Source organism: Ylistrum balloti, unplaced genomic scaffold (assembly GCF_031769215.1).
Source record: "Ylistrum balloti isolate Yb309-2 unplaced genomic scaffold, AGI_CSIRO_Ybal_v1 Utg370050, whole genome shotgun sequence".
NCBI lineage: Eukaryota > Metazoa > Mollusca > Bivalvia > Pectinida > Pectinidae > Ylistrum > Ylistrum balloti.
Window position 1 is genome coordinate 95,694 of NW_026782103.1, and position 23,769 is coordinate 119,462.

A 23,769-nucleotide genomic window follows, 5' to 3' on the forward strand; every position below is an offset into this window, starting at 1 on the left:
TGATATCACTCTCATCCTCCATACTCTAAGGGTTATGATATCACTCTCATCCTCCATACTCTAAGGGTTATGTTATCACTCTCATCCTCCATACTCTAAGGGTTATGATATCACTCTCATCCTCCATACTCCTAAGGGTTATGATATCACTCTCACTCTCATCCTCCATACTCTAAGGGTTATGTTATCACTCTCATCCTCCATACTCCTAAGGGTTATGATATCACTCTCATCCTCCATACTCCTAAGGGTTATGATATCACTCTCATCCTCCATACTCCTAAGGGTTATGATATCACTCTCATCCTCCATACTCTAAGGGTTATGATATCACTCTCACTCTCCTCCTTCTTACTCCAGGGGTTACTTTAACTTTCACTCTAATCATCAATAATCTAGGGGTTACGTTCAATTCTACCTCTGCACCCCTGGAACATAGCATGGCAAAATTAAAGTGGCCATGTACGACACCTTGTAGACAAGATGAAAATACTAGTTTGACCTCTGATTTATATCAAACAAATATCAACGGCTTTTAAATTAGGTGTTGCTCCCATGTAATTTTCAAAAGGGGTGTATCAACCTGTGATTGGTCATTTTTTTTCTCCTGGAACCAATCAAATTACTTTGCTTGTGCCATCAATTTTGCCATGACATGTTCAAGGGGTGCAGAGAGCGAAAGTGAATGCAACTCCAGAAGTATCGAGTATGATTTTCACGTAGCCCACATCATTCTTACTAAAGAAGCCCAACATGTTACCATTTTTAGGAAGTCCCAAAAAAAAATCCAATCACAAATATGTTAATAGGTAATAGTGCATATTGTCTACCTTTATTTTTAAATTGACTCTGAAATTACTTGAATTTTCAATCTAGATTACTTGTACCGTAAATGTACCGGTAGATAGAAACAAGTTAATTTCAGTGACAGACAAAAACATATAAGGATTATACAGTAATTGCTATGGGCAAAAATGATGTTCGCTAAATATTGCAGTCGCAAAGTTAACAATATTAATTTTTGATATTTTTAGAATCATTATATCCTATAGAAATGTAAAGTGAACATATGAGATGAAACACCTGTCGATGAGAAGACAGTATAAACAGAGTTAACCTGGTGACTGAAACAGAAGAGACACACAGCTAGTACAGGAATTACTAAGAAAACATTGTTGATGAGCTTTTCAAGTTATTAGCACTGCATTTGGAGCAAGACTTGGTGACTTATTATTCTCTTATGTTGGTACCATAATTACTGAATCTTAGATCCTTTGATTTCTCTGCTTCAGATCAAATCTAGGATCTCGGATTTACAATCTTATACTGTACAAGGATATATTTTTATAGCTAAATATCTTTAATAATGGAGATGTCTATTATTTAGTGTACAACGCTAATTTTTTAAAAAATTTCTTCGATAAAAATGTAATTGTTAACATGATATCTATGATAAGACTGACATACTAACATTCTCTCCAATCACACTGGTATATATCCTACACTAGTCAGAAATATGGACCTACACAAGTCCTTTATGAAACCATAAAAACAACAGCTGTGGTATTCATGCCACTGCAAACTGCTTGAACTGATTTCTAGAAAAGCCTGGTTCAGTCACAGACAGTAAGGATGATTATAGGTAACTGTAACATGTTAATGAATTTCTGTATTAAATTCTTCACAATACAAGATATTGGGATCATGCTAGATCTAAACACTGTTGGCTGTAATCTTGGGTAAATAAGGGGTTTTACATGATAAAGAAAACATTTATTACATTTTATCACAAAAAAAAATATCAGGATTAATAATTCAAGAGAACAAAACCATGCGAATTCTATGCGGGCGCTAAAAATAGAAAAGAATAGAAACAACTTTTAGACATAAAATGGTCACAAGCAATCTTGTACAAAATAAACAACAATATTTAACATCACAAGGGACACAACCATCGACGGAATTCCATGCACTGACTATACAAACCTCGAGGAAGGTATACACTTGCTGTAAAAACGATGGAGACAATGATCAAACAACGCCATCAAACCACGTCTCTTCAAAACTTTTATCTTTTTGTAGGTTATTTTTCAAGGTCTTCTTTTATCAACAAAATACTTCTACGACAAAACAATACTTAATATCTATCTACATCTTTTATCAAATTGTTTCAATGCTTCTAAAAACTGAAACTTTAACAATTTTTCATGGAAAGGTAGGACCTTTTAAGTTGTTATATTACCACCAAAATGTTTTCAGTGTGTCTGTTGAGCTATCAAATGTGTAAATATAGAAATCACTTCAGCACCTAGAAAAGAAGTGTCTGGAAAGAGTGTAAAACAAGTTTACATATTACAACATTGATTAAGACCTCGGGATTACAATACAGTACAAATAAGGAGAAAACAAAAGTCTCACAACAACACAATGTATCCTGACTTAACCTTCATTAAATTCCTTGGAAGAGAAACGAGTTGGGGCCATATCCTGTCCTTAACCTTCTTTAAATTCCTTGGAAGAGAAACGAGTTGGGGCCATATCCTGTCCTTAACCTTCTTTAAATTCCTTGGAAGAGAAACAAGATGGGGCCATATCCTGTCCTTAACCTTCTTTAAATTCCTTGGAAGAGAAACAAGCTGAGGCCATATCCTGACTTAACCTTCATTAAATTCCTTGGAAGAGAAATGAGTCAGGGCCATATCCTGTCCTTAACCTTCATTAAATTCCTTGGAAGAGAAACAAGATGGGGCCATATCCTGTCCTTAACCTTCATTAAATTCCTAGGAAGAGAAACAAGATGGGGCCATATCCTGTCCTTAACCTTCATTAAATTCCTAGGAAGAGAAACAAGATGGGGCCATATCCTGTCCTTAACCTTCATTAAATTCCTTGGAAGAGAAACAAGATGGGGCCATATCCTGTCCTTAACCTTCATTAAATTCCTAGGAAGAGAAACAAGATGGGGCCATATCATGTCTTTAACCTTCATTAAATTCCTTGGAAGAGAAACGAGTTGGGGCCATATCCTGTCCTTAACCTTCATTAAATTCCTTGAAAAGAAACGAGTTAGGGCCATATCATGTCTTTAACCTTCAATAAATTCCTTGGAAGAGAAACAAGTTGGGGCCATATCCTGTCCTTTATTTATCATCGTTTAAGAAAAACAACTTGTAACCATATCAAAGTTTTTTAAAACCATTCTGTTTCATTGTTTAATTTGAATGCCATTAATCATAAGAATTTTAATTCAAATAAGTACAGTTTACGTAGATGAATTTCAACATTTTTCATCAGAAAAGTAACCTTTATACACAAACTTTTTCAGCTGGTAAAAGTTTTATCAAACATTTGAAGTTTTACATTTTCCTTCTTTTTTTAAGTATCAATTGAAACGCCTATTGAAATTAGGATTTTCACCCAATCAGTCTAGTTTGAGAAAGACCATACAATGATTATCAACATCCACAAAAAATTCACTATGTGACATGTTATTGAATGACTAACATCACATTTCATTTCATTATAGGCAATGGCACAGATTAGCAGTCAAGCTTCTAAGTGAGGCAACTAGCTTGCTAAGGGGAGATAATCTGCATATTCCTTCGATGAGATAGTTTGTAACACTATATCTCCTGGGGTTACAACATCACTTTCTCTCTCTACACCCTTGGAACATATCAAGACAAAATCGAAGGTTCCATGTGTTACACCTTGTAGACAAGATGACAAGACTAGTTTGACCTCTGATGTCCATCAAACGAATCTCGAGGTTGCATATTGGGAAATTGTCATGGCTTTGAAGTTGGGTGTCATTCCTACGTAATCTTCAAAATGAGCATATCAGCCTGTGATTGGTCAGTTTTTTTCACCTGGAACCAATCAAATGACTTTGCTTGTGCCTTCGATTTTGTCATGACATGTTTCAGCAGTGCAGAGTGGAAGTAATTAGAACCCCTGGAGCATCAAGGATGGTATGCAGTGTGTTTATAGATAACACGAGATAAAGATTACAGTGCTGTGCTTCATTAGCCAAGCAAATACAGCAGTGATTAAAATCAAAAGGTTGAAGTGCCTTGAACGGTCACTGACTAAGAGACAGGACACATACCCATGACAAAGATTGCTTTTGTGTTAAAAAGCATATTTTCAACTAAATATATGTGAAAATATGATACCTATTTTATCTGAAATCTGACGATGTTATATAGTATTGTTTCTATTGAACAACATTTTAAGAAAGAAAAATAAGAAAATTTTTCACAAAGTCATTCCAATGTCTGTGAAAATGTGCAACTTAGCAGTATTTGTACAATTTTTCTAAAAAAAAAGAAAAAGAAATCGAAAAGGCCAATTTTATTTCAATTCATTACAGACTATTAATCTTCTTCATCATATCCTGGATGAAATATTTTCAGAACAATTTTGTATATCATTAAAAAAATAGATAATTTATTAACCTATTTGTAACAACCCTTCTGCTTAAACAAGTTTAAATAGATGTTGTAAAATCACTCTCATTATTCATTCAAATTACTGCATGCATGTTTCAGAATTTCCCCCTAAAATTTCTATTCCCATTGAGGTGATATAACTCCTAGACGTAAAGACAGACTTTTAAAAGAAAGTAATATATGAAAGTTTAGGAAAACATTTAGAAACTGTCTGAAGATCAATGAAAGAGAAAGTTACAAATTAAAGAAAAATGTTACAGATTTTATTAATTGTAACTTTTAAAAAGTCGCAGAAAATATCTGTAATGTTATCAGTGTAACTGTTGAAAACAAAAACCTAGAAAGCAAAATCAAAAAACAGAAAGAGATACTACAGGTATAGACTTAAAGTTTACACAAAACACAAAATTATGATACAAATTCAAAATATGAGGATGAACTGACTTTACAAAAAGTTCTTCAAGCAACAATGAAACTTAATGTTTTAGCTTGCAGTCAATAGAAATCTGAAGGATAATAGGAAAAGGGGAGGTAATTTAGAAATGTATCATACCTGATCGTTTCCCTTGAATGGTACTGAGCCTCTGCCACCTGCAATGCTGAATCCCAGCCCATTCTCGTCTCGTTTCAAAATGGTTTTGATTGTCTGAAAAATAAGTAGATTCATTACCTTGAGTATTACTTCAGACACAGACATATACTTAAGCAACTTAACTCTATCTGGTTATGTCAGAAGTTTATGGGTCTATAAACTCTGAAGAAGATATTCCTCACCTCTCCAAACACCTCTGTGTCTGGTGCTTGTTCAAATGTCACTGTGGCAAACCCTGGCTTCTTCTCATCTGAACTTTCCTAAAGAGCATAAACACATATCAAACATCTAATATCTCATACATTGATATTTACAAAGAAATAATTTCAACAACTTGCAGAATTATTATTTAATTTATGTGATTATTCACATAAAATAGGGAATAAGAGAACATAAATTTGTGTTAAATCATTACAAGTGTTGTATCTAAAATAACTCTCTGAAAAAAACTCAAGGAATTATTATTTAATTTAAAATATGTGATTATTCACATAAAATAGGGAATAAGAGAACATAAATTTGTGTTAAATCATTACAAGTGTTGTATCTAAAATAACTCTCTGAAAAAAACTCAAGGAATTATTATTTAATTATAAACTCATAGCTAGATAATTTATCACATGGAATTCTATATAACTAAAGGCAATAGTTTTGAAAATATTCCCATCAGTTTTCAGCTGTTTAACTTCAACATAAAAAGAATCTAACAGAACAGAAGTAAGATAACTCTGAGACACTACTTACTGATAAAGCAACCTCTGGTGTTACTGACTCAGTTTCAGGGAGAGGTAACTCCCTACTTAAAACCATAGTGATATCGTTTCCTGCAGTTTTGAGCACATCAACAGCATCATAGTGATCAGCCTCGACTAGGTTCACTCCATTTACCTGTAACCAAATAAAGAGTTTTGATAATCACTCAAAAGACAGGTAACAAGCTTCTTCAGACACTGATAATTCATAAATTTTAGCTTCATTCTTATGAAATTAGCATAAAATTAAAATCTGAAAACTTTGCTAATATGACCATTATGATAAGACCTAATTTCTATTTAAGTTTGTGTTTTGTATAGACTAGAATCAGTTAACAAAGGTTGACAGTAACAATGATCATAACGTTTGACCTCTAATAATACAGACTGTTACATTTTAAAATCTTTACAGTGATGTTATTAATTTAAGTTGGAGACCTTCAGTAAAATAAGACAAAACACAATAAGAAAAGTATTGGCGAGAAATATGCCAGTTGTTTGCACCTACCGAAATTAGTTTATCTCCTGTTCGAACACCTGCTTTCCCAGCAGGCCCTTCATCCGTCACACGGGATATGAAAATACTCTGTCAATAAGAACACGAGACATCCAATTAAACATTGTTAATGTTGGTATTCATAACAGTTTCTTTTCCATAGTTCTGATGGATGGAATGAAATTGTGGCAAAAAATACCTTGAAAACAAACTAAAATCATGGAAAAAAGATATCTTGAAACCAAATATATATAATAAGCTTCAGAGAATACCCAGTAGTGATCAATATCTCTCTAGTATCACACATACTGGCCATGTGGACAAAACTATAAAAATCTGACAACTGTGGTAATCACCAATCTTTATACTACCTTGTAGTGTTGAATATCTCTCTAGTAGCACACATACTGTGTATGTGGACACTTAAGTTATGTTTTCATATTAAAACATTTTAATCTGAGTTCAGGTATATCAATCTGATACCTCTTTTCATTTTTTATCTGATATCAAAAGCTTCATTATCATGATACTTTAAAACATTTTTAATCTTTGTAGTCGATATTTGTGAGGGATTCAATTTTCCTACACTCATGGTCAATACAGAATGCCCAAAACTTCATACCAAAGAAACTCTTTTACAATGAATCTAATTCTCAGAAAATACCCATTACTCTAGAATACAACGATACGAATAGATAAACATGCTAAATTTAATCGATGTTAATTGGCAAAAACCAGGATAATCATGAAACATTAGTCCTGTATATTTAAACTAAGTACTAAGCTTTTTGCTCAGACTACTATAGGATATTACCTCATCGTCCCCTTTGTATGGAGTAGAGCCCTTGCCTCCGGCGATACTAATGCCCAGTCCCTGGCCCTTCTGCCGAAGTATGTGAATTGAGAATTTCTCCTCCTGTGTCTTACTGTGGAGACTGTCATTGACACTTGGTAGTCTGAGACCCTCGATAGGCTGTAACAAAATTACATCTTCATTTAAATACTGTAAATGACCTTTTAAGGGTACAAGCCTCAATACGGCGCCCGTGCCCTTTTTTTCCAGGAAAATTTCTTGGTTGAGTGTCAAGATGCCCTCAGAAATGATAAATTTTTTTACTACATCTACCTTTTTATTCCGAATATATAAATAGGCCTATGCTGGGGATTACAATGACTGCACTGTGGACATTGAAAGCAGGTATGATTTCAATGTCCTGGGTTAGTGCAGTCGTAGTAATCATCAGCATCGTCCATATCACTGTCCAAGCCACTAGCGCTACTCTTGGAAAGTTCAATGTTCGCTCTTTGCACATCTGCACTTGTATTTTTGAGAACAGTCTGGGCTACGTCAAGGTAACTTTTCATTGTTTTCGGTTGAATGCCTTTCAAAAACACTTGCCAATATTCTGATTAGATTGGTCTATAAATAACATCACATGGTTTCGCTGAAATTTTGCTATAGTCCGTTTCAAATTTCTACTTACTCTCAATTGAACTGGAAGCTGTCTGCAACATACATATCATCTATAGTTTGTTTCATGAAATGTGCCATTGCCTTCAATTACCTGTACCCTGTGCCCTTATTAGGTCAAATATGATACATGTAAAGCATTAGTACTTATCTGTAATTACTTGATTTCACCTTTTACTGATAGTTATAAATCATTATCGATATTACTAAAGTTAACCATTTTTTTCTGATTCATAGAGTATTTTCTGAATTTCAAGTGTCATGTTGCAATACATTTCTTTTGAAAATTTTGCTTTTCCTTATTGTGTGCAACCCTTTTGCTTCTTGGTAACCCTACACTGCATCTAATAGGTTAAAAAACAGTATACTGGAAATCTTTCTAACTTTTGGTTATATTTCTAGAAAATTAAAAAACAACAGAGAACAGAATATTTGATTTGCAATTACTGTGAGAAATCCATTCATTTTGCTTCAAGATTTCGGTATAGTACATTATAAGTAACACAGAACAATTATGGATTTTATAAATTCTAAGTTACCACAGCTCCATATCCCTCAAGTACCCACCTCTAGTTTCACAGGTGCCACTGTCTGTTCCTTTTGAGCTGCGGCCTGAGCCAGAATCTCCAACACCTTTTCCTTGGTTTCCTCGTTGTGTATGATACGTTTGTTTTTCCTGTGATGAGGAGTGTCCCTTCGGCGAAGTCCAATCTTACGATCTGGATGCTCTTCAATCTCTGGGTCAAATCCGACCTTCCGGGGACGATAAATATCGTCCTAGTGGTAGAGTAAAACATGGTGAGTAATTATCACAAAGATTTGTATGTCACAAACTAACATTTTTATCTTTCTTGTACATATCCTTATCTAAATGATTTTTTAAAAAATAATTAATAATTTTGTCACATATGAAACATCTATTCTACTACACCATAAATTGGACAGGGGCAAAAAAGAGTACACAGTAATTTGAACTCAACGAATTTGCCCTCAATCTACACCCAATATTTAATTTACAATATTATTCTTCCGTATTCAGATTATTACTACATATATAGTCGAAACTCGTTTTCTCAAAATTCAAGAGACCATGGAAAATATTTATTTATCCGTATTTCGACTCAAACCAAGTTCATAAATAAGGTTGACAGTATCAATTTCCTGACATTGATAAAGGTTGAATTGAGTAGGGTTACTATAGTATGCCAACAGTGTAGTTTAATCTGATATTTGAAACGGCAGTAAATAAATGAATGAATTTATCCTACAACGAGTAACAACTGTATATACAATGGATTGTTTGTAGAATTCAAAAAACATAAACAGCATCTTGATTCTGCAATATCTATATGATAGCTATCATTTATAAATTTCTGTGATATACCATAAACTACCAATCTCCGGTTATGGTAATGAAGTTTCTTTCATCATATAAATCCTTGACTGAGACAAATACTCACATCATCAGAATCATACTCCTCAAAACTCCTCTGCTCCTCATCTGAATCATCAGCCTCTTCCTCTTCTACCCCTCCATTGTACTGCTCCTCAGGGATGAACACCGGCTCAGTTACCGTGACTTCACGGATCAGTGGAGCGGTCTCTGTGGGGGACTCTTCCTCCTCGCTGATCTCCTGGGTTTGACTCTCATGGCGAGGTGGACCAACTAGTTCTGGAGCTGTCCAATTCAAATAAACATTAATATTACATCTCAGGGTATGGCAGCTAGCTTAAACTTTTGAATCTTCCATGTCATGTACAGTAGTGAAACAAAGAAGATAATTTTCTGATGGGCACACTGTTGCTAAAGGACCTATCGACAATGATGGGGAAATCTCTAAGAGAATAACTACCTTTATTTCAGAAAATTCAAATTCTATGAAAGAACAGTTTAGATGACAAGGCAAATTTTCTACAAAGGAATCCATATTTCGGGTTTCAAATATGTTTTCTATACAGGGATGAAATTTGATCACACGGCGAGTTGTTTCTTTGATGGTTTCTGTAAGAGACCAACCTTTGATTACTGGGGGTATAGTTTCTGTGATGGTTTCTGTAAGAGACCAACCTTTGATTACTGGGGGTACAGTTTCTGTGATGGTTTCTATAAGGGACCAACCTTTGATTACTGGGGGTACTGTTTCTGTGATGGTTTCTATGAGGACCAACCTTTGATTACTGGGGGTACTGTTTCTGTGATGGTTTCTATGAGGACCAACCTTTGATTACTGGGGGTACTGTTTCTGTGATGGTTTCTATAAGGGACCAACCTTTGATTACTGGGGGTACTGTTTCTGTGATGGTTTCTATGAGGACCAACCTTTGATTACTGGGGGTACTGTTTCTGTGATGGTTTCTATGAGGACCAACCTTTGATTACTGGGGTACTGTTTCTGTGATGGTTTCTATAAGGGACCAACCTTTGATTACTGGGGGTACTGTTTCTGTGATGGTTTCTATGAGGACCAACCTTTGATTACTGGGGGTACAGTTTCTGTGATGGTTTCTATAAGGGATCAACCTTTGATTACTGGGGGTACAGTTTCTGTGATGGTTTCTATAAGGGATCAATCTTTGATTACTGGGGCCTTGTTTATTTGATGGTTTCTATAAGGGACCAACCTTTGATTACTGGGGGTACAGTTTCTGTGATGGTTTCTATAAGGGACCAACCTTTGATTACTGGGGGTACTGTTTCTGTGATGGTTTCTATAAGGGACCAACCTTTGATTACTGGGGGTACAGTTTCTGTGATGGTTTCTATAAGGGATCAACCTTTGATTACTGGGGGTACAGTTAATTTGATGGTTTCTATAAGGGACCAATTTTTGATTACTGGGGGTACAGTTTATTTGATGGTTTCTATGAGGACCAACCTTTGATTACTGGGGGTACAGTTTATGTGATGGTTTCTATAAGGGACCAACCTTTGATTACTGGGGGTACAGTTTATTTGATGGTTTCTATAAGGGACCAACCTTTGATTACTGGGGGTACTGTTTCTGTGATGGTTTCTATGAGGACCAACCTTTGATTACTGGGGGTACAGTTTCTGTGATGGTTTCTATAAGGGATCAACCTTTGATTACTGGGGGTACAGTTTATTTGATGGTTTCTATAAGGGACCAACCTTTGATTACTGGGGGGACAGTTTCTGTGATGGTTTCTATAAGGGACCAACCTTTGATTACTGGGGGTACAGTTTATTTGATGGTTTCTATAAGGGACCAACCTTTGATTACTGGGGGTACAGTTTCTGTGATGGTTTCTATGAGGACCAACCTTTGATTACTGGGGGTACAGTTTCTGTGATGGTTTCTATAAGGGACCAACCTTTGATTACTGGGGGTACTGTTTCTGTGATGGTTTCTATGAGGACCAACCTTTGATTACTGGGGGTACAGTTTCTGTGATGGTTTCTATAAGGGACCAACCTTTGATTACTGGGGGTACAGTTTATTTGATGGTTTCTATAAGGGACCAACCTTTGATTACTGGGGGTACTGTTTCTGTGATGGTTTCTATGAGGACCAACCTTTGATTACTGGGGGTACAGTTTCTGTGATGGTTTCTATAAGGGATCAACCTTTGATTACTGGGGGTACAGTTTCTGTGATGGTTTCTATAAGGGACCAACCTTTGATTACTGGGGGGACAGTTTCTGTGATGGTTTCTATAAGGGACCAACCTTTGATTACTGGGGGTACAGTTTATTTGATGGTTTCTATAAGGGACCAACCTTTGATTACTGGGGGTACAGTTTCTGTGATGGTTTCTATGAGGACCAACCTTTGATGACTGGGGGTACAGTTTATGTGATGGTTTCTATAAGGGACCAACCTTTGATTACTGGGGGTACAGTTTATGTGATGGTTTCTATGAGGACCAACCTTTGATTACTGGGGGTACAGTTTCTGTGATGGTTTCTATAAGGGACCACTGGGGGTACTGTTTCTGTGATGGTTTCTATGAGGACCAACCTTTGATTACTGGGGGTACAGTTTCTGTGATGGTTTCTATAAGGGACCAACCTTTGATTACTGGGGGTACAGTTAATTTGATGGTTTCTATGAGGACCAACCTTTGATTACTGGGGGTACAGTTTTATTACTGATGGTTTCTAAGTTTCTGTGATGGGAGGACCAACCTTTGATTACTGGGGGTACAGTTTTATTTGGTGGTTTATATAAGGGACCAACCTTTGATTACTGGGAGTACAGTTTCTGTGATGGTTTCTATAAGGGATCAACCTTTGATTACTGGGGGTACAGTTTCTGTGATGGTTTCTATAAGGGACCAACCTTTGATTACTGGGGGTACTGTTTCTGTGATGGTTTCTATGAGGACCAACCTTTGATTACTGGGGGTACAGTTTATGTGATGGTTTCTATAAGGGATCAACCTTTGATTACTGGGGGTACAGTTTATTTGATGGTTTCTATAAGGGACCAACCTTTGATTACTGGGGGGACAGTTTCTGTGATGGTTTCTATAAGGGACCAACCTTTGATTACTGGGGGTACAGTTTATTTGATGGTTTCTATAAGGGACCAACCTTTGATTACTGGGGGTACAGTTTCTGTGATGGTTTCTATGAGGACCAACCTTTGATTACTGGGGGTACAGTTTCTGTGATGGTTTCTATAAGGGACCAACCTTTGATTACTGGGGGTACTGTTTCTGTGATGGTTTCTATGAGGACCAACCTTTGATTACTGGGGGTACAGTTTATGTGATGGTTTCTATAAGGGACCAACCTTTGATTACTGGGGGTACAGTTTATTTGATGGTTTCTATAAGGGACCAACCTTTGATTACTGGGGGTACTGTTTCTGTGATGGTTTCTATGAGGACCAACCTTTGATTACTGGGGGTACAGTTTCTGTGATGGTTTCTATAAGGGATCAACCTTTGATTACTGGGGGTACAGTTTATTTGATGGTTTCTATAAGGGACCAACCTTTGATTACTGGGGGACAGTTTCTGTGATGGTTTCTATAAGGGACCAACCTTTGATTACTGGGGGTACAGTTTATTTGATGGTTTCTATAAGGGACCAACCTTTGATTACTGGGGGTACAGTTTCTGTGATGGTTTCTATGAGGACCAACCTTTGATTACTGGGGGTACAGTTTATGTGATGGATTCTATAAGGGACCAACCTTTGATTACTGGGGGTACTGTTAATTTGATGGTTTCTATGAGGACCAACCTTTGATTACTGGGGGTACAGTTTATTTGATGGTTTCTATAAGGGACCAACCTTTGATTACTGGGGGTACAGTTTCTGTGATGGTTTCTATAAGGGACCACTGGGGGTACTGTTTCTGTGATGGTTTCTATGAGGACCAACCTTTGATTACTGGGGGTACTGTTTCTGTGATGGTTTCTATGAGGACCAACCTTTGATTACTGGGGGTACAGTTTCTGTGATGGTTTCTATAAGGGACCAACCTTTGATTACTGGGGGTACAGTTAATTTGATGGTTTCTATGAGGACCAACCTTTGATTACTGGGGGTACAGTTTTATTTGGTGGTTTATATAAGGGACCAACCTTTGATTACTGGGAGTACAGTTTCTGTGATGGTTTCTATAAGGGATCAACCTTTGATTACTGGGGGTACAGTTTCTGTGATGGTTTCTATAAGGGAATAACCTTTGATTACTGGGGGTACAGTTTCTGTGATGGTTTCTATAAGGGATCAATCTTTGATTACTGGGGCCTTGTTTATTTGATGGTTTCTATAAGGGACCAACCTTTGATTACTGGGGGTACAGTTTCTGTGATGGTTTCTATAAGGGACCAACCTTTGATTACTGGGGGTACTGTTGCTGTGATGGTTTCTATAAGGGACCAACCTTTGATTACTGGGGGTACAGTTTCTGTGATGGTTTCTATAAGGGATCAACCTTTGATTACTGGGGGTACAGTTTCTGTGATGGTGTCTATAAGGGACCAACCTTTGATAACTGGGGGTACAGTTTCTGTGATGGGCTCCTCAGGTTTGACTTCCTCTTCTCCTCCGATTTGAACACGCTTTGATGTCTTGTCGCGTGGTTCTGAAAGGTCCTCTGGCTGGTCCTGCTGCCAAAGGAAGTCACTGTCACGATCACGTGCAGGCATGAATGCCTGATCCTGTACAGCAAGAGAGATATGTAGGCAATCATTACACACTTTGCATCAGAAAACATGGATAAAGAACAATATGAACAGCCCACTACAAAATGATGTTGGGTTTAATAAACAGACATACAGTGATAGGCATCCAGGTTGACACAAAAACATACACATTTTCAGAGGAATTAACATACAAAACATACAGAGGACAAAGATGTACAGACAGATATACAACACATTCAGAGGACAAAGATGTACAGACAGATATACAAAGCATACAGAGGACAAGGATGTACAGACAGACATACAAAACATACAGAGGACAAAGATGTACAGACAGACATACAATGCCTATAGAGGACAAAGATGTACAGACAGATATACAATACATACAGAGGATAAGGATGAACAGACAGACATACAAAACATACAGAGGACAAAGATGTACAGACAGACATACAAAACATACAGAGGACAAGGATGTACAGACAGACATACAATGCATACAGAGGACAAGGATGTACAGACAGACATACAATGCATACAGAGGACAAGGATGTACAGACAGACATACAAAACATACAGAGGATAAGGATGAACAGACAGACATACAAAACATACAGAGGACAAAGATGTACAGACAGACATACAAAACATACAGAGGACAAGGATGTACAGACAGACATACAATGCATACAGAGGACAAGGATGTACAGACAGACATATGTAAATGAGCTAGTACCTATTGCAATCAATGGGAGTTTGATAGTAATCTGTATATGAAAAAAGAGATTTTCTCCTTTGAACATTTGTTACCTTCCCACACAAAAATGCTCTTACCCCCATCACCAATGTTTCAATCATTGAAAGTGTCCAATAGATATTCAGACTTAGTAGCTAGAAGCAATGCAACAATAAGAAAAACAGAATCTATAAATTACAATCTAAAAGTAGATGTTTCACTTTCAGTGCACACATTCAGCCAGATAATATTATACACTCTCAAGTACAGATGGATAGGCAGACATACAAAGACAGATATTCAATATAACCATAAAAGTACAGATGGATTAACAGACATACTACAACAATACAGGTGAACATACAGACATATTAAGACAGTACAGACGGATGGACAGACATACTACGAGAGTATGGATGGATAAACAGACATAATAAGACAGTATGGATGGATGGAAAGACATATTCAGACAGTATGGATGGAGAGACAGACATACTTAGACAGTACAGATGGATATACAGACATACTAAGACAGTGCAGTTGAATAGACAAACAAAAACAGTACAGATAGACTGACAGACAATGACAGAATTGATGGATAGACAGACATACAAAGACAGTATGAATTGATAGACAGCCTAAGCCAGTAGAGATGGATGGACAGACATACTAAGACAGTACAGATAGACAGACATGCTAAGACAGTATGGATATATACAGACATACTAAGGCAGTACGGATAAATAGACAGACATACTAAGACAGTACAGATGGATAGACAGACATACTAAGACAGTACGGATGGATTGACAGACATACTAAGACAGTAGAGATAGACTGACAAACAATGACAATATTGATGGATAGACAGATGTACAATGACAATATTGATGGATAGACAGATGAACAATGACAGTATGAATTGATGGATAGACATACTAAGACAGTACAGATGGATAGACAGATATGCTAAGACAGTATGGATGGATGGACAGACATACAGACAGTATGAATGGATAAACAGACATATTTAGACACCCTGTTCAATCTAGTTGCCTACCTTCTTCTCCTGTTGGTGTGGAATCACATGCCCATCAATGCCTTGTACCTTATTCTTGTTGAACTTGGGGTGACGTGCTTTCAGCTCCTTGGGATGCGGAGTGTCATGCCTTACAAAAATGCTCTGTGAGAGAGTTCAATGTTCAGTTGTAAGAAAGTTCAAAGTTCAGTATACAGTCTATATCAAAGTATCCTCACAGACAGTCTATATCAAACCTACCCTCCACAGTCTATATCAAACCTACCCTCCACAGTCTATATCAAACCTTTCCACAGCTCAAATTTTCCAATCTATATCAAACCTACCCTCCACCCTCCACAGTCTATATCAAACCTTACCTCCATAGTCTATATCAAACCTACCCTCCACAGTCTATATCAAACCTTACCTCCACAGTCTATATCAAACCTACCCTCCACAGTCTATATCAAACCCTACCTCCACAGTCTATATCAAACCTACCCTCCACAGTCTATATCAAACTTAACCTCCACAGTCTATATCAAACCTTACCTCCACAGTCTATATCAAACCTACCCTCCACAGTCTATATCAAACCTACCCTCCACAGTCTATATCAAACCTAACCTCCACAGTCTATATCAAACCTACCCTCCACAGTCTATATCAAACCTACCCTCCACAGTCTATATCAAACCTACCCTCCACAGTCTATATCAAACCTAACCTCCACAGTCTATATCAAACTTAACCTCCACAGTCTATATCAAACTTACCCTCCACAGTCTATATCAAACCTACCCTCCACAGTCTATATCAAACCTACCCTCCACAGTCTATATCAAACCTACCCTCCACAGTCTATATCAAACCTACCCTCCACAGTCTATATCAAACCTTACCTCCACAGTCTATATCAAACCTACCCTCCACAGTCTATATCAAACCTACCCTCCACAGTCTATATCAAACCTAACCTCCACAGTCTATATCAAACCTACCCTCCACAGTCTATATCAAACCTACCCTCAACAGTCTATATCAAACCTAACCTCTACAGTCTATATCAAACCTAACCTCCACAGTCTATATCAAACCTACCCTCCACAGTCTATATCAAACCTACCCTCCACAGTCTATATCAAACTTAACCTCCACAGTCTATATCAAACCTAACCTCCACAGTCTATATCAAATCTACCCTCCACAGTCTATATCAAACCTACCCTCAACAGTCTATATCAAACCTTACCTCCACAGTCTATATCAAACTTACCCTCAACAGTCTATATCAAACCTTACCTCCACAGTCTATATCAAACCTACCCTCCACAGTCTATATCAAACCTACCCTCCACAGTCTATATCAAACCTACCCTCCACAGTCTATATCAAACCTACCCTCCACAGTCTATATCAAACCTTACCTCCACAGTCTATATCAAACCTAACCTCCACAGTCTATATCAAACCTTACCTCCACAGTCTATATCAAACCTACCCTCCACAGTCTATATCAAACCTACCCTCAACAGTCTATCTCAAATCTACCCTGCACAGTCTATATCAAACCTAACCTCAACAGTCTATATCAAACCTTACCTCCACAGTCTATATCAAACCTACCTCCACAGACTATAAAAAACCTTCACTCAACAGTCTATATCAAACCTACCTCCACAGTCTATATCAAACCTACCTCCACAGTCTATATCAAACCTACCTAACCCACAGTCTATATCAAACCTACCCTCCACAGTCTATATCAAACCTACCCTCCACAGTCTATATCAAACCTACCCTCCACAGTCTATATCAAACCTACCCTCCACAGTCTATATCAAACCTACCCTCCACAGTCTATATCAAACCTACCTCCACAGTCTATATCAAACCTACCTCCACAGTCTATATCTATATCATATCAAACCTTACATCCACAGTCTATATCAAACCTACCCTCCACAGTCTATATCAAACCTACCCTCCACAGTCTATATCAAACCTTACCTCCACAGTCTATATCAAACCTAACCTCCACAGTCTATATCAAACCTACCCTCCACAGTCTATATCAAACCTTACCTCCACAGTCTATATCAAACCTACCCTCCACAGTCTATATCAAACCTTACCTCCACAGTCTATATCAAACCTACCTCCACAGTCTATATCAAACCTCCACCTCCACAGTCTATATCACCTACCTCCACAGTCTATATCAAACTTACCTCCACAGTCTATATCAAACCTACCCTCCACAGTCTATATCAAACCTACCCTCCACAGTCTATATCAAACCTACCCTCCACAGTCTATATCAAACCTACCCTCCACAGTCTATATCAAACCTAACCTCCACAGTCTATATCAAACCTAACCTCCACAGTCTATATCAAACCTTACCTCCACAGTCTATATCAAACCTAACCTCCACAGTCTATATCAAACCTACCCTCCACAGTCTATATCAAACCTACCCTCCACAGTCTATATCAAACCTACCCTCCACAGTCTATATCAAACCTTACCTCCACAGTCTATATCAAACCTACCCTCCACAGTCTATATCAAACCTACCTCCACAGTCTATATCAAACCTACCTCCACAGTCTATATCAAACCTACCTCCACAGTCTATATCAAATCTATATCAAACCTACCTCCACAGTCTATATCAAACCTACCCTCCACAGTCTATATCAAACCTTACCTCCACAGTCTATATCAAACCTTACCTCCACAGTCTATATCAAACCTACCCTCCACAGTCTATATCAAACCTACCCTCCCTCCACAGTCTATATCAAACCTTACCTCCACAGTCTATATCAAACCTACCCTCCACAGTCTATATCAAACCTTACCTCCACAGTCTATATCAAACCTACCCTCCACAGTCTATATCAAACCTACCCTCCACAGTCTATATCAAACCTACCCTCCACAGTCTATATCAAACCTACCTCAACAGTCTATATCAAACCTACCCTCCACAGTCTATATCAAACCTTACCTCCACAGTCTATATCAAACCTACCCTCCACAGTCTATATCAAACCTTACCTCCACAGTCTATATCAAACTTAACCTCCACAGTCTATATCAAACCTTACCTCCACAGTCTATATCAAACCTACCCTCCACAGTCTATATCAAACCTAACCTCCACAGTCTAGTCTATATCAAACCTACCTCCACAGTCTATATCAAACCTACCTCCACAGTCTATATCAAACCTCCACAGTCTATATCAAACCTACCCTCCACAGTCTATATCAAACCTTACCTCCACAGTCTATATCAAACCTAACCTCCACAGTCTATATCAAACCTTACCTCCACAGTCTATATCAAACCTACCCTCCACAGTCTATATCAAACTTAACCTCCACAGTCTATATCAAACCTAACCTCCACAGTCTATATCAAACCTACCCTCCACAGTCTATATCAAACCTACCCTCCACAGTCTATATCAAACCTACCCTCCACAGTCTATATCAAACCTAACCTCCACAGTCTATATCAAACCTTACCTCCACAGTCTATATCAAACCTACCCTCCACAGTCTATATCAAACCTACCCTCCACTGTCTATATCAAACCTACCCTCCACAGTCTATATCAAACCTACCCTCCACAGTCTATATCAAACCTACCCTCCACAGTCTATATCAAACCTTACCTCCACAGTCTATATCAAACCTACCCTCCACAGTCTATATCAAACCTACCCTCCACAGTCTATATCAAACCTACCCTCCACAGTCTATATCAAACCTAACCTCCACAGTCTATATCAAACCTTACCTCCACAGTCTATATCAAACCTACCCTCCACAGTCTATATCAAACCTAACCTCCACAGTCTATATCAAACCTTACCTCCACAGTCTATATCAAACCTACCTCCACAGTCTATATCAAACACTCTATATGCAAAACCTCCACAGTCTATATCAAACCTACCTGTTCCCTCCAACAGTAATTCTAAAGTAAATGAAATCTCTATAAACATTCTAATTAATAACATGTAACTACCATAGATAAATCATCTAATTCATTCAAAAAAAAGAACAATTACTAGAAGCCCTAGAGGGTCAGTCAGGGTCAACATGTGCTACCATCAAATTGTCATTTTCTTCATAAACTCTAGTAAACTTTGTCCCCTCCAAAGGGGGAAATCTGTGACTCGAGGGTCATGAAATTCAAAATTTCAAATTCAAATTCAAAAAGAATCTGAAGACCCTTCCATCAATAAAGGGTTTTTGAATTAACCATATCTGGGTGTTGAGAGGAAGATTTTTGAAATAGGAGTCAACTTGATCCCTTGAGACCCATCCTTCAGGCCCTTTAGGGTTCTGGCGGAGGGGGGAGTTTTTGAGAAGTAAAATATGTAAAAAGTTTAAATGTATGATGGACTCACCACAATGACGAATAAAAGGCAATTGAAATATGTCATCATGAGACTGTGTCCTATGTGACTTAATATTCTTATTCAAAACAGACTGTTTGTTTTTAATAACATCCAATGAAGTTTTCAAATTATTACATCCTGATATAGTGACAGCTTGAAGATATATAAGTCACAAAGAGTGCAATGTAAGTTAACGAAATGTCACATGCAACTTTGACTTTACTTTGTAGGTGGCAATATTTTCTCATATTGTAACTAGCTTTGACCTTTGACCTTTCTATTAGTTTCTTACCTAACATACCCTAAGTTGACATAAAGTGCCATACTACTGACCACTGAACAATATGGAGTTGTTTGATTAAACAATTTTATAAAGTGCAAATAACTTCATGCATTAAAGAGTTATAACAGCCTGGTGCTAGGTATAAAAACTAATTGGCAAAATTAATCATTAAGGGAGATAACTATAACATATATCAAACATTTAAAAGACAAGAATTCTTTCTTTTCACATACTATTTGTAGTAATATATATCAACTTTTTACCAGACAATTGACTTTGTTTAGAGTTAAAGCAAAAAAAAAAATCACAAACAACTATAAAACTTAACCTTAACACACAACCTTAAACTTTCAACTTAATGTTTCAAAAGGTTGTGATTTAAAAGATCACAAAAGTTAGTGGTTACCAAGGTAATCACTAATACTATATTAAATCAAAAATTCTGCTTTCAAATCTATATCAAAACAAGACAAGAAATTTCAAATATGCAAAATATTTCCAATGTGATCAAATCTTTAATATGAATTACAGAACAAACCTGACCAACTTTAATCTTGTTTCACCGTTTTTCAGATAATGAACAAAATACTCAACTTTTTTTCACAATTTGTTCATCTAATAATTACAATGGCCATATAACTTAAGAAAAGACACAATCTATCAAAATCTGCTATGAGATAAAACGTGCACAACGTCGCGGTGCAGACAATGAAAACAACAAGGATGTACATTGCTTATTGCACTTTAATATTTATTCCTGCCATTTTACGTGTACAAAGTAAAACACATCCTGATATGGATTTAGAATAGCACTTAATCTTTTTTTTTCCATTAGGAGTTGGAATAAACTGGGAAAAATTGTGAAAATTTGCTGGATATTTCATCCAAGATCTCTAAAACCGAGAAACAAAAGTGGAGATAAGGAAGACCCAGAATATTTCATTACATCAAACACTAGTATTATCAGAACCAATGAAAAAACAATCCCATGAGGTCCCTCTTGCTTTCTGTCTCTAACTTCTACAACAATCCCGTTAGGTCCCTCTTGCTTTCTGTCTCTAACTTCTACAACAATCCCGTTAGGTCCCTCTTGCTTTCTGTCTCTAACTTCTACAACAATCCCGTTAGGTCCCTCTTGCTTTCTGTCTGTAACTTCTACAATAATCCCGTTAGGTCCCTCTTGCTTTCTGTCTCTAACTTCTACAACAATCCCGTTAGGTCCCTCTTGCTTTCTGTCTCTAACTTCTACAACAATCCCGTTAGGTCCCTCTTGCTTTCTGTCTCTAACTTCTACAACAATCCCGTGAGGTCCCTCTTCCTTTCTGTCTCTAACTTCTACAACTATCCTGTTTGGTCCCTCTTCCTTTCTGTCTCTTAACTTCTACAACAATCCAGTTCTCCAAGAATTAGAGCTACAAGAAGGGTACAGATGTTTTTCATAATATTTGTTTGAAATTCAATTATTCCAACTAAAGGAGTAGTTTTATTAGATTCTAGAGAACTTTCCTAGCCTTAAAAAGTCTTGTCCCCCTCCCTGTTTAATGTCTAATTTTCAACTATTTTGTCGATCTACAGAGAGGGCACTTTTAAGATGGAGCTAAAATTTGCTACACATGTATAACACTCCAAGGGGGTGAATCGAGCAGGTGGCAAATTGGTGTATAATGGTAAAAGAGAGAAAATATCTTGGTATAACGTACGGCTCAGAATCTTAATTTGTTATGTTAAGTAGCTTTCAATTTAGTAATTTAGTAAAATTCACAACTCTCATTATTTTTTCACTCTATGCACAAAATCCATACTTTTTATAAAAATAGATTTCTTTATGTGGGTCTTCAATATCCTTTTCAAAGCAGAATATATATTATAAATGTGAACATGTAAGCAACCAATCACAGATAAAAACACAACTGACACGTCAATACATACGCATACACTTGTACTTCCATTGGTTGATAGCTAATAAAAAATGTGAAAACTTTCAAATACTTAATACCCGTCAACACTGTCCCAACTTTGATAAAGTTTGTATATAAAGTCTTTATAATACCAATCAATAACCATTACAACTGGCCATTATCATAGGCTCCCACATATCTAGGCAGCAAATCTTCAGTTTTTTGTTAACAGGGGTTAGTTAATTGGAAACAGAATGTATTAGACTAAAAGAATTTAAGCTGGTTATAAATAATCAGAAGTTCTTATAACACAACCAGTAGAAGATTAGAGTGACATCTCCATGACTACAAGGTCACCTTCATCTTATAACACAACCAGTAGAAGATTAGAGTGACATCTCCATGACTACAAGGTCACCTTCATCTTATAACACAACCAGTAGAAGATTAGAGTGACATCTCCATGACTACAAGGTCACCTTCATCTTATAACACAACCAGTAGAAGATTAGAGTGACATCTCCATGACTACAAGGTCACCTTCATCTTATAACACAACCAGTAGAAGATTAGAGTGACATCTCCATGACTACAAGGTCACCTTCATCTTATAACACAACCAGTAGAAGATTAGAGTGACATCTCCATGACTACAAGGTCATCTTCATCTTATAACACAACCAGCAGAAGATTAGTGACATTTCCATGACTACAAGGTCACCTTCATCTTATAACACAACCAGTAGAAGATTAGAGTGACATCTCCATGACTACAAGGTCATCTTCATCTTATAACACAACTAGTAGAAGATTAGAGTGTGACGTCTCGATGACTACATGGTCACCTTCATCTTATAACACAACCAGTAGAAGATTAGAGTGACATCTCCATGACTACAAGGTCATCTTCATCTTATAACACAACTAGTAGAAGATTAGAGTGTGACGTCTCGATGACTACATGGTCACCTTCATCTTATAACACAACCAGTAGAAGATTAGAGTGACATCTCCATGATTACAAGGTCATCTTCATCTTATAACACAACTAGTAGAAGATTAGAGTGTGACGTCTCGATGACTACATGGTCACCTTCATCTTATAACACAACCAGCAGAAGATTAGAGTGTGACGATGACTACACAGTCACCTTCATCTTATAACACACCCAGTAGAAGATTAGAGTGTGACGATGACTACACAGTCACCTTCATCTTATAACACAACCAGTAGAAGATTAGAGTGTGATGTTTCGATGACTACACGGTCACCTTCCTCTTATAACACAACCAGTAGTAACCTAAGTAGTGTATAAAATGGTAAGAAATCAACCCACTTTTTTGACTGAACTAAACTCCTAGGTACAATAAGGCTGGAAACAGTGTACCAAGATGGGAAACAGATTATAGACCAAAAAATACACAATATGGCAACAATATACTGTAGTCAATTCGGCAGAAACAGTATGTCAATTCTTTAATATCTCATACACTACATACGTCAGTGTTAGTATGCTCCACA

At 37.1% G+C, this 23,769-nt stretch overlaps 1 protein-coding gene across 1 annotated transcript in view; it reads right to left on the reverse strand.

The window, feature by feature from the left end:
* LOC132549215 (protein scribble homolog) overlaps positions 1 to 23,769 on the reverse strand; it is a 131,529-nt gene that overhangs the window by 61,521 nt on the left and 46,239 nt on the right. The window contains exons 12-22 of the mRNA XM_060213132.1: positions 21,368 to 21,730; positions 15,685 to 15,807; positions 13,726 to 13,900; positions 9,223 to 9,440; positions 8,330 to 8,539; positions 7,106 to 7,264; positions 6,304 to 6,381; positions 5,788 to 5,931; positions 5,226 to 5,303; positions 5,005 to 5,097; positions 1,987 to 2,007 (exon numbers count right to left, since the gene is read on the reverse strand). Of these exons, the coding sequence (XP_060069115.1) occupies positions 1,987 to 2,007; positions 5,005 to 5,097; positions 5,226 to 5,303; positions 5,788 to 5,931; positions 6,304 to 6,381; positions 7,106 to 7,264; positions 8,330 to 8,539; positions 9,223 to 9,440; positions 13,726 to 13,900; positions 15,685 to 15,807; positions 21,368 to 21,730 (1,662 nt within the window). The remainder of the gene's footprint in view (positions 1 to 1,986; positions 2,008 to 5,004; positions 5,098 to 5,225; positions 5,304 to 5,787; positions 5,932 to 6,303; positions 6,382 to 7,105; positions 7,265 to 8,329; positions 8,540 to 9,222; positions 9,441 to 13,725; positions 13,901 to 15,684; positions 15,808 to 21,367; positions 21,731 to 23,769) is intronic.